General features: G+C 38.4%; 1 protein-coding gene across 4 annotated transcripts in view; it reads right to left on the bottom strand.

Moving 5' to 3' along the window:
- Nucleotides 1-12,835, bottom strand: part of CycK (cyclin K) — a 215,275-nt gene that overhangs the window by 17,378 nt on the left and 185,062 nt on the right. For 2 of the 4 annotated variants that reach the window (XM_067136494.2, XM_067136493.2), the window contains one exon: nucleotides 1,488-1,961. Coding sequence is in view for 1 of the 4 variants with exons in the window: in XM_067136493.2 (XP_066992594.1) it covers nucleotides 1,879-1,961 (83 nt within the window). In the remaining 3 variants the exon portion in view is untranslated. Of the gene's footprint in view, nucleotides 1-1,487; nucleotides 1,962-12,835 lie in introns of those variants that run through there. The other 2 variants (XR_010858552.2, XR_010858551.2) reach the window with 2 other exon arrangements.

The raw sequence follows: 12,835 nt of genomic DNA, 5'->3' as shown, positions 1-12,835 counted from the left end.
ACGTATGCATTTTCCTGAATTAAATCAAACCCACAGCTCACACCTACAGCAACACATCGGTATTGAAGGTTAACTGCTGCACTATACAATAATTTATGCATATTATATTTTAAGCCGGTTAAAATATGGGTCGAGCAGGTCAGAAGATTATGAAGTACTATAAAAATCTCTTTGTCACTGGAAGAATATATATGAAAACACAATATTACTTACATTTTCTTGTCACGAGGGAAACGAAAGAAAGACCACGCATTCTTCTCTACTTCATAGTTATTGCAGCCAAACACAGCAAATACCTTTCCCCTCATGTTGAGAGGAGATATCAAGGAATGACACACGCTACTATTTAATTATGTCAACTCGCTGAAAACGCATAAATAACACCAAAAACTTCACACACAAATACACGTGCTCTTATGACAGAATCAGTAGTTCTCAGGTCAAGCCGCTAGAGAGAGCTCTAATAGCTGTACCTCGATATCTCGCTGAGTGTTGCGTATTTTCTCTACTGTATTTGACGGAAGTAAACACCCTGATGTTGTACAGCTATGTAAAATTCTTTCGTCACGCTATCCTCCCATACAAGTAAGCACTTTGCTATTTAAGAGTGACTTTAATGGTGTTACCTGTCAGCCAGAGGAGAACATGAAAATTGATATGCAAATTGTCCACTAGACACTAATTCAAAATATTTATAATTCGGTAGCCAGGATCATTCAATATTTTTATAACTTTGCAACTAGTCTTCTGTGATAAGTATTAGAAGCTTCCTTGTGTATGACTGTAACACAGACAATTTCTTTGCAATTTGGTTACTTTTTATTTTTCTGAACATGTTCAATAAAGATTTTATTTCTATGTTTCCACTCATGTCTAGTAATCATATTAATACTCTTCTTCAGAATATACCAGTGTTTTTCCATTTAATGACAGATGGACTTTTCAAAATTTGATTCTCCATTATTAGCTCTTTATGGTTTATATAGCTCACTGTACATAATTCCTCTTCGTTTTTAATTTTAAAGACCAGCTGCACTAAGAATAGTTTTGACAAGTAAACTGAAAACATAAGTTATGAGGTTAATCAGGCTTGGAAAGAAAACCAGGATGACTTACCAAGGCAAGATGCACAAGTAAAGTAATATGAATCAAAAGAAAACAGATAGGTACACGCTACAGTGGAAGGATGGGACTCATCAGGAAAGGGAGAACTAGCACAAGCAAGTCACTGAATTTTCATTGCATGTTGATACTCATGATTATGTAGAACTACAGACCTATATTAAATTGATATTACATTTGTACAGATGCAAACAAGCATTTAAATGCATTTTAAAAAGTAAAAGAAGTTTGTACAGATAGCTCACTTTGATTCACAAGACAGAAATTAAAAATTCTGTCCCCAAATATGAAATTAATAGGAATTAAAGGATCCTAAAAATTTCCTAATTTTACCAATTACAGAAATCACAGTTACAAGTCCTTAATAATTTTCATTATTCAATTGCTGAATGTGTTGAAGGTTTCAGAGATTGCTGTTTTAATTATCACCGTTAAAGAGTATGACAATGACAACAACAAAAATAATATGACTTCAACAATTAGTGCACAACTGACTAATTCAGAATGTTTTATAAGCAAAAAATTAACTGAATTATTCATGAAGAACGACTTTATACTAGGCTTACACTGCAACAGATATATCTTCAGTAGTATCCTGGTAACATACAGTACATAATATTAGTGAAAAATATCTGGTACTAACTTACAGTGTTTTCTTTTGTAGTATTTACACCACCTCATTTGCCCGATACTCCTTATTTTTTTGTTAGAACTCTGTTCCAAGAACTATCTTGCATCCCTGACAATGGGCTGTATTTACACGGGTAAGTTCTTTTTTGTTGCAACCTTACTCTTTCCTGATGTTTCAAGTACTGGCTGCAGATTCTCTTCAAAGGGAACTGAAAGCAAGAAGAGAACAACATAACAGGACTACTTTAATTTCAATACTAAAACTTTTAAGCATATACAGTTCAATACAAAGCAATAAAACAGAATGGATCACATCATTAGTCTCAGTATTACAAAAGGAATAATGAGGGAAATATTTCTTCAGCATAATTATATTTAGGCTCTTTTGAGAAAGTGAATTATTAAATTTGAGAATATACAATCTAATGCTAACACTTAGAAAAAAATTTTTTTTTTCCAAATCTCAGATATAAAGGACAGTTATATTTTGATGGTTTTAAATTTGTGATAAGAAGCAATGGAAGTATTATAAGTACATTAAGAATACACTGTTCTGTAGACTGATGAAAAATGGGAAAGAGGACGTCTGGAAGTGATACAAATATAACAAAGAAAGGGAAGCTTACAAAGAAGTTACAACAAAACAAGCAATATGTAATAAGGATAATAAGTGCTGCACTGAATGAATAAGGAGACAGAGATTCTCATTACCAATAAAACAAGCAACAGGTAGTAAACACAATAAGTACTGCACTGGATGAATAAGGAGGCAAAGATTCTCATAACCATCAGGTGGAGGAAGTGGATCGTCCAGAGGAAAATTGAAGGCACATGCGGACGATATCACGGTAGGGGGATCTTCATCAGAGGTTTAGACTCAGTACAGATTCGTGGTTCCAAACAGCTATGAGTAATGCTCAAGTCAGTCGTTGATTGCCAGTATTCTTGGAGAACACAACACAAGAAGAAGAATAGGAGAAATACAAGTGAGAAGAGGATATGGTATCTCACCCAAGGATAATAATGGTAAATGCTAAGAATAGTACCTTCAGAAATACAATTATAATTATTATGCATAGCAACTGAAAAACATAATGACTATAAAACTTGCTTGACTAGCATAAATATGCATTTTCCAAAGTAGCAATAATTGCATGTACAAACATAGACACAGCACAGTGCAGCATGGGGTGGAGCAGGGCCATTTCAAGTGAATGCACAAAACACATAATGAAGTGTGAAGCGGTTCACAGTTGACAATACGACACTGCCAAATGTACAGTAGTTCTCTGAATCAGTGGTAAGAATTTTGGCTTCCTGGTCCCAACATTGCACCAGGTTCAAACCCGTCAGAGGCAGTGGATTTTTGAAGGGTGGAAACAAGACTCGTTTGGCACTCCATCTCGAACAATGTCTGCAGATAAAAGATCTCTGTGACATATTTGTAACAACAAAATTAATTACAACTTAGCCATAGATCATCCAACAAAGATCTGGTTTATTCTGCCATCTGGTAGGTAAAATGGAACATCAAAATCAACATGCATGTAGCCTAAATGGCATTCTATTAAAATGTATACACATGATAGCTGAGACCATTATTACTTAAAACGGAAAACTTGGAAAGAGCTGGGCGAGTGACTGTATTTATGAGGCATCTCATCATTTCTTGCCTGTGCTGAGGAGGAATAAATTACAACTTTGAACAATACACAAGAATGTCAACATCTACATATGATTATATCCTTAGTAAAGTTCAGGAAGCTTTGGAGAAATAAACAAGAAATTGAAGAAAACCAACCTGTGCAGAGGAGAGGCTACTTCTGTTGTGATTATGCTTGTTATGATTGCTAAATTGGTGGTCTGACAAACACTTCCACAAAACAAGCTAGATTGTTTCAAAATGAACCACACCACACTGCACTTCCCCACCTCAAGTCACTGCATGTTTCTTGTGTCTCAGAGCTCTACATTGTTTTGATAAGCCCACTCCGCCCCATGCCACTGTCTATATGTTTGTACTCCACAAAGTTCCATCAAATTTTGTTTTAAACTAGTAAAAAGAGAAACTGTGAGAGGCATATCATATTAATTTATATTTTCCAATTACCCAAAGCTCTCAGTCTGCCATTTAACAAATCATTGCAAATCATGGATAGCTAATACACTTATTCGCAACACAATGGCAGCATTAAAACCCTGTGGGCGGGGACCGTATAATACAACCACAGTATCCACTGCCTGTTGCAAATGGTGACTAAAAAGCGACCCCAAGTGCTCTCAACTTAGAAGCATGCATTGGCGGACAAAGGGTGGTGTTGGTGGTGATCACTGTAAGTGTTGGACATTTCCTATTTTCATTTCTGATTAGTATTAAAGAGAGGATGGTCGCCTAGTTGTACTTCCTTTCCAATAATCGCCACCACCAAGGCAACACTGAACAGAGGGATGCAATCCACTGTTCAATACGGCACACTTTCTTTGCCATTGGTCAGTGCACTAGCAGATAACATGGTTAGTGATCATAAAGGACAATGCTGGACAACATGGTTTCTATTGAAAGAGAGAATCACAGACGTTGGGTAACAGTGTGTGCAAAGAATCCACCGTAATGGAAAGATATGTACAATTGGGCTGAAAGCTGGAAAAATAGCATTACATCAACGGAGGAGATGAGTTCCCAAGGACAGCGACAATGTCAACCAATATCTTGCAAGTAGAATGGGTTATCCTCGACAACAAGTGCATCACATTCACAGACATGGTAACAGTCACTTCATGATCCCTCAAGAACGAGTACCTACTGTTGGGAATGAATCCTCCAGGTGGGTTCCCAGATGTCTAATCGAAGTGCAAAGTCTAACGCATGTGAATGTGAGCAATAATCTCCTGCAGCACCACAACTAGAATCCAGTGGGCTTTATGTCACGGACTGTGACTGAGAATAGGACATGGCTCCTTTAACATGGATCAGAGACTAAAACCTAATCAATGCAATGGAAACATACTTGCAGGCCATTTCCAAAGAAATTTCGAACAGCATCCTCGATCAGCAAGCAGCAAGATAACCATGATATTTCGGGACACAGAGGTATCATCCTCTTACTAGCGGGAACGGTGGACCACTGTCGCCAGTATCACATATGTGGCAACTCTACTTAATTACATTATGTTGTGCAGTTCAAAAGAAACATCCAAAGAAATGGACGAAAAAGGTGTTCTGCCAACAAAACCACCAGTCAATGCCATTGCTGAGCTGGGATTCCAAATGCATCATCATCCACCTTACTTCACTGAGTTGGCCCCATTGATTATCACCAGTTCAGGGCTATGAAGGCATCGATGCACGGGAACAAATATCACTGATTTTGAAAACCTACAAGCAGCTGTCCACATGCGAGTGTGACATTCCAAAAATATGATTCCACGAGGATCTGGAGATTTTTATCCATTATACACCATCACATATGTGACAACCTTACATAAACTGCAAATGATGTTTGTATGATAATTGGCTAGCAGAATTCAAACTGAAAAGTTAGTAATTGAACCACTACTCACAAAATGTACTCACTTTGATTAGCAAGTAAACGCACTTATGTTCAAATCACAGATATGGAAATCTGCACCTGTTAAATAGGTAAGGCAAAAAATATTTCACCCATAGCATTTTACAAAAATAAGATGACTGCAATAATACTTATCCACCTACTTGCTGGTGCTATTTGAGGATCCAACCACCCTCCGTGATGAAGACTTCACTCAGTAGTATTGTTACGTGACAGCCCTGTGGTAGCCCCTTTGGGTACTTCCTGGAAGGAGCTAGTGAGTCACACAACCCGGGAGCTCCAAGCCGGCCTTTCCATGTTTTTGGCTGGTTTCCCCGTGTGTTTCTGGAAGACGCAATGAGAATGCTCCGTCTCTAGGCACATCGCGAATACTCCGGTACACATCACCCAAGATATAAAAAAGGAGGCTAGTCACAGACAATCAGTCAGTGTTAGTGTGGGAGTCCATGGCAGACCCAGTGTTGGCTGTCGCTAGTGTCCCATTGGAGACTGAACGAGGAGTGGTTGTTGTTGCATCAGTGTCCAGTGAGCAGCTGGACTGAAGATGGCGTACGGAACAGAAGACTGTGTACTGCCTTAGAGTACTCTCTCTCTGTGTGTGTGTGCGCGCGCGCGCACGCGCGCTCTCTCTTCAGCAGACTGAGGACCATCGTACAGCCAGTGACTGGAGCAACTATCGTGAATGTAATTGGAACAATGTTAATCGTTGTTGTTGTGAGGAGTACTGTCCTGCTGTTTAACACTGTTGAGCTGTTCCTGTTTAGTTGTTCACTGTGTTTAACTGTGTGAATTATTAGACTGTCTCTGTCTGGAGTCAGACCAGGAACAGTCATCGCGTGTTGCACGGCGAGAAGCCCTGTGTTCGAATGTAGGATGTGTGTGTGTATGTGTGTGCATGTGCATGCACACATGTTACTGGGAAATCCTGAAATAAATTAGAGTAATAAAACAGACTGTGTTTCATATCAAATCGTGAATACATGCGCCTGACCTTGACTTGTGATTGGATACCTCTACAGAAACATGCGAGCCAGTTATTACACCCTATTCCTGTGCCTGTGTAGCTATACCAGACAACATATCAACAGCCGCATGTTTTCACAATTTGATATGTACGCAAGCAACAACATCTTGTACAGAAAGCTAGCCTAACCAGAAAGAGATTAGCCATTCAGAGAAAGTTTCAAACAGATGGAGATGAAATAAAAAACAGATGGAGATGAAATAAAAATTTTGAACTGTAGATGCACACTGTTTTTTAAGAGAAACTTATTTTATGTAAAAAAAATTCTGTTTATGTAACGTTAAATATTTTATTTAGTTGACGAGTCTTGTATTTTAATTATAACTTATTTCTTCTTCTTCTTCTTAGCGTGCCTGTCCGCCTCGGACGTTGGCGATCAACATGGCTATTCGGGCTTTATCCATTGAAATTCGGAACAGTTCTGCAGATGTTTTGTTGAACCAGGTTTTAAGGTTGCCGAGCCAGGAAATTCTTCTTCGCCCAGGAGATCTTTTTCCTTCTATTTTCCCTTGCAGGATAAGTTGAAGCAGCTCATACCTTTTCTGATTCCTCATGATGTGTCCAAAATATTGTAGTTTACGGCACTTGATGGTGTTGATCAGCTCTGGTCTCTTGTTAGCTCGGCGTAGAACCTCAACGTTGGTAACTTTACGATTCCATGATATTTTCAAAATTCGTCTGTATAGCCAGAGTTCAAATGCTTCCAGTCTAGCAGTGGTGGCTTTTGTAAGCGTCCATGTTTCCACACCGTAAAAGAGAACTGAAAACACATAGCACCTAAGGAGCCGCATTTTGGTATCCATGGTAAGGTCGTGATTCTTGAAGGTTGAGCTCATTGAATTGAAAACACTTCTCGCTTTTCCAATACGACACTTTATCTCTTGCGAATTGTCCCATGCTTCGTTAATGATGGTACCCAGGTACGAATACTGTGAAACTCTCTCTATACTTGCTCCATTGAGGAACAGATTCACGCCTCGGATGTTCTTCTTACTGATGATCATCAATTTTGTTTTATTAGTGTTGATGTCCAGACCATATCTCTTGCTTGTTTCAGAAATTTTGTTCATCAACTTCTGTAGCCCTTCCATCGTATCTGCAAAGACAATTGTGTCATCTGCGTAACGCAAATTGTTGAGTTTGACACCATTCACTGAAATTCCTTCCTCCACATCAAATAGGGCTTCTTTGAATACGTGCTCAGAATACAGGTTGAAGAGTATCGGTGATATTATACATCCTTGTCTGACCCCTCGGCGTATTCTCACTTGCTCAGATTGGTCTTGATCTATTTTCATGACTGCAGATTGGTTCCAGTATAAATTTGCTATTATTCTTAGATCTTTCCCATCAATTCCTGTTTTCTTGAGTACGTCTATCAGGTGTTCATGAATCACGCGATCAAACGCCTTTTGATAATCAATGAGGCATGCAAATACATTACAGTTGATATCCCTACATTTTTGGAACAGTACCTGAACACTAAATATTGCTTCTCTAGTGCCAACTGCCTTCAAAAACCCAAACTGGTTGGACGCTATCTGTTCTTCACAAATACTGTATATCCGCTTGTGTATCACTTTAAGAAATAATTTTAGCAGATGGCTCATTAAACTGATGGTACGATAGTCCCTACATTCTTTGGCATTTGATTTCTTAGGTAAAGCAATAAATTCTGATTTTAACCATTCTGGAGGGATTTTACCTGATGAGTAAATTATTCTGATTTGCGTCGTATATTTTTATATACGTACTTAACTTCCCGCAACCATGACAAATTCTAGACCTTCAAAACATTTTCCACTCTACTTTGGCGTTCGACCGCAGCACATGACCTTGAATGTGCCGCGCTGATCACCAGGAGCTGGCGGCTTTCTACTACAAATCTATTCGTCTGCGACTTCTAGTTATTTTTGATCTTCGTATATTAGTTGATAGTGTTGTGACTTTGTGCATACAGAATGTGGTGTCGTGTCTTTGTGCCTATCAAAGTGTGAAACTGACCTCCAATATTCATAAACATTGTACATCTTTTTATGGCTGATGATGACCTGGACTAAGGTCGAAACCGGTCCCATTTACATAGGAATGTGATTACTGCATTCCCTTCTTTTAAGTATTGAATAGGTTGAACCTCCTTTTCAATTATTTAATTTTTAACATGATGAGTAAATGTCGTTGAATATTTTTGTGATCATTTTTATTTTTTCCTCACTGAGCAGTTTGAGAAATTCTGCTTGTATGCCATCTGGCCCAGCTGCTTTCCCTTCCTTCATCTGTTGTATTCCCGCTTCCACTTACTAGGATATCTGGTCCTGTTGTGTCTGATATCTCTGGTTCCTCTCTCCTCATGTCATCTTGGAATAACTGTTCCAGATATTTCTCCCATTTTCTCTTTTTTTCTTCCTTGTCGATTATGAGGTTACCACTACTATCTACAAGCTTTGCACAGTTTGATTTGCGATATTTTTTTGTTGCCTCTCTGACCTTCCGGTGAACATTAAAATCGTCATGTCTACTCTGATAAAACTCTATTTCTGCACATAATTCAGTTTTCTCTTTCTCTTTGGCTTCTCTAATTTTCCTTCTGATTGTATTTTGAACCGCTCTGTTTTCCATCAAATTACCTCTTCTCTTCCTTCGTTCTTCCATTAGGTCCAGAATCTCATTTGTCATCCACGTTTTCCTCTTTCTAAAGTCCGGTCTCAAATGCTCTTCCTTTACTCCTTTTATCACTTCTTGTAGGTGTGCGAGTTTTTCATTAACATCGTCACAATTGTCAATCAATTTATTGTTTAGAGCTGTCTTGACTGTCTGCTGTATGGTAGCATCTTTCAATTTTCTCAAGTCATATTTCCGTGCTGTTTTGGGGACAACATATTTCATTCTGATCTTAAAATTTCCAACCACTGGGACATGGTCTGATTGTATGTCTGCTCCTGGATATGTTCTGACAGATGTACAACCATTTCTGTATCTTTTGTTCACCATCATGAAATCAATCTAATTCCTCACAATGTGTCCTGGTGTGTCCATGGGCGATTTCCATGTGTATAACTTGCATGGTGGTAGTTTAAACCATGTATTCATAACCACTAGCTGATTTGTTTCTGCAAATAGTTCCAACTCATCTCCTCGAGCATTCCTGTCTCCTAGACTAAAGGGTCCGATGGCGTTTGATGTTCTTCCCGCCCCAAGTTTTGCATTAAAGTCGCCCATGACTATGTTGAGGTCTTCTCTTTTTAGCTTGTTCAGGATATGGTTTATGCTATTATAGAAATTTTCGACTTCCTCATCTGGTTTGTCTGCAGTAGGAGCGTGGACTTGAATAATATTTAAGTCAACTGGCCTTGCTTTGATTTGAACTAACATAACACGTGATGAGACTGGAATAACGTTGTCAACACACTTGGCTATTCTTTTATTCAGTATGATTCCTACCCCATGTTCATGCATCCCATTGTCTGTACCCGAGTAGCAAACTCGGTGCTCGTCTATGTTGATGGTTCCAGATCCTGGCCATCGCATTTCGCTTACTCCTAGAATATCTATTTTCATTCTTGTCATCTCCTTTATTGCATTGTGGATCTTTCCCGCCTGGTTCATCGTCTTCACATTCCAAGTTCCAATCTTGACTCTATCTTGATATTTCAGTCTTTCTATTGCTGTGCTTGTATCTGCCCCTCCCGGAGATCCGATTGAGGAGCTTACTCCGGATACTAATTTATCTGCAAGCATAGCCATGGTGATTACTAGGGAAAATTAATTGAGGTGGTTTCCCGTTGCCTTCCTCAATGCGCAGTAACCACGTCACATCGTAACATCCAAGGATGCTAGGACGCGAGGCAGCTGTATGCTGATACAAGGTCAATGTATTGATCTTCTTATCATCATTAATGATATAGCTGCTGCCACTATATCATGTCCTCAGTTGATCCGCGGGTGCGAACACCACTCTCTCACGAGAGCCCCTATCAGCCATTGGGACGCGCCGTGTCGGGGTTGAGGACTTCCCCATCCAGATCCGTCTTCCACAGAGTACAGAAAAGCCCCTACTCAGTTCAGAGCTCTTCCCCTGTACAAGCTGCATCTGAAGTAATGTAATTTTAAACGTTTCATGTAGATGACATTTCTTGTATTTTAATTAAAACTTGCTTACAGTGTATTGTGAGGAGATAAGTTATCAAGTTCACAAATTGTTTGGTCGCTGATGAAGAGAATAAGTGAGGTTCTCAAAACATGTACGGCATTTTAGTAATATGGATTAAACAAATGGATGAAAACAATAACGGTATAAGTAGCATTTCGATCATTAGAGAAAAAGGCATTTAAACATCTTAACACTCATACAAAGTCGGGTATGGAATCAGTGGTACATATAAGTTAGGAAACTTGTTTAGAAGTGTTATAGGCAGGTACATTCAGGGAAATGGGGTGGCCTAGGGAGCGGTGTTAAGCGAACAGGGAACTGAAAATCAAGTAGGGATGACATAAAAAATGTTAGTGCTGAACTGTAAAAGCATTGTAAACAAAGGAATCGAATTAAGTAATTTAATAGATATATACTTACCAGATATTGTAATAGGAGTTGAATCAGGGCTGAGAAATATTATAATGGATGAAGAAATATTCTCACAGAACTGGAGTGTGTATCGTAGAGATAGGATAGGAATGGCAGGAGGGGGAGTATTCATTCTGGTGAAAGAAGAATGTGTAAGCTACGAAAAAGTTAAGGATGAAAAACATGAAATTCTGGGTGTAAGGCTCATCTCTATAGATAATAGGCAACTTGATGTCTTTGGAGTGTACAGACCAGGAAAGGGTAGGTCTGACGCTGATTCAGAATTATTTGATAAGATAATCAGCTATGTTGGAAATGATATGGAAAGGAATGTAATAGTAGCAGGTAATCTCAATTTACCAAATGTCAATTGGGAAGGTAATGCAAATGACAGGAAGCATGAACAACAAATGGCAAATAAGTTAATATGGGAAGGGCAGCTGAGCCAGAAAGTGATGGAACCAACTAGAGGGAAGAATATTTTGGAAGTGGTGCTGATAAAACCAGATGAGCTCTATACAGAAACCGAAGTAATGGATGGTATTAGTGATCACGAAGCTGTTTTTGTCATAGTTAAAAATAAATGTGAAAGAAAGGAAGGTATTAAAATTAGGACTATTAGGCAGTACCATATGGCTGATAAAACAGGCATGAGGGAGTTTTTAAAAAGTAACTATGATAGCTGAAAAATTGTAAAAATGTAAACAGACTCTGGGATGGGTTTAAAGCAATTGTTGAGGAATGTGAAAATAGGCTTGTACCTTTTAAAAGCAGTAACGAATGGTGAAGATCCACTATATTATATCCGAGAAGTAAAGAGATTAAGAAGGAGCTGCAGGTTGGAAAGAAATAGTTTTAGAAATGGCTGTGGAAGTAAGGAGAAATTGAAGGAACTTAACTAGGAAATTAAATCTGGCAAAGAAGTCAGCTAAGGATAACATGATGGCAAGCATAATTGGCAGCCATACAAATTTTAGTGAAAAATGGAAGGGTATGTATAGGTGCTTAAAGGCAGAAACAGGTTCAAAGAAGGACATTCCAGGAATCATTAATGAACAAGGAGTGTGTGTATGCGAGGATATTCAAAAGGCAGAAGTATTCAGTCAGCAGTATGTAAAGATTGTTGGTTACAAGGATAATGTCCAGAGAGAGGAGGTGACTAATACTAAAGAAGTATTATAATTTATGTCATGATAACAATGACATTTACAGTAAGATACAAAAGTTGAAAACTAGAAAAGCAGCTGGAATTGATAAGATTTCTGGGGATATACTAAAGGCAAATGGGTTGGGATATAGTACCATATCTGAAATATTTATTTGATTATTGTTTGGTTGAAGGAGCTATACCAAATGAATGGAGAGTTACTATAGTAGCCCCTGTGTATAAAGGAAAGGGTGATAGACATAAAGCTAAAAATTACAGGCCAGTAAGTTTGACATGCATTGCATGTAAGCTTTGGGAAGGCATCATTTCTGATTATATTAAACATGTTTGCAAAATTAATAACTGGTTTGATAGAAGGCAGTTTGCGTTCAGGAAAGGTTATTCCACTGAAACTCAGCTTGTAGGATTTCAGCAAGATATAGCAGATATCCTGGATTCAGGCGGCCAAATGGACTGTATTGCGATTGACCTATCTAAGGCATTTGATAGGGTAGATGATGGAAGACTACTGGCAAAAATGAGTGCTATTGGACTAGGAAAAAGAGAGACTGAATGGGTGGCTATATTTCTAGAAAATAGAACTCAGAGAATTAGTGTAGGTGAAGCTTTATCTGACCCTGTAATAATTAAGAGGGGAATTCCTCAAGGCACTATTATTGGACCTTTATGTTTTCTTATATATATCAATGATATGTGTAAAGAAGTGGAATAACAGATAAGGCTGTTTGCAGATGATGTTATTTTGTACAGAGTACTAAATA

Source organism: Anabrus simplex, chromosome 1 (genome assembly GCF_040414725.1).
Source record: "Anabrus simplex isolate iqAnaSimp1 chromosome 1, ASM4041472v1, whole genome shotgun sequence".
Classification (NCBI taxonomy): domain Eukaryota; kingdom Metazoa; phylum Arthropoda; class Insecta; order Orthoptera; family Tettigoniidae; genus Anabrus; species Anabrus simplex.
The sequence above is the reverse complement of the archived record's forward strand: the minus strand, read 5'-3'. Positions and strand labels throughout refer to the sequence as shown.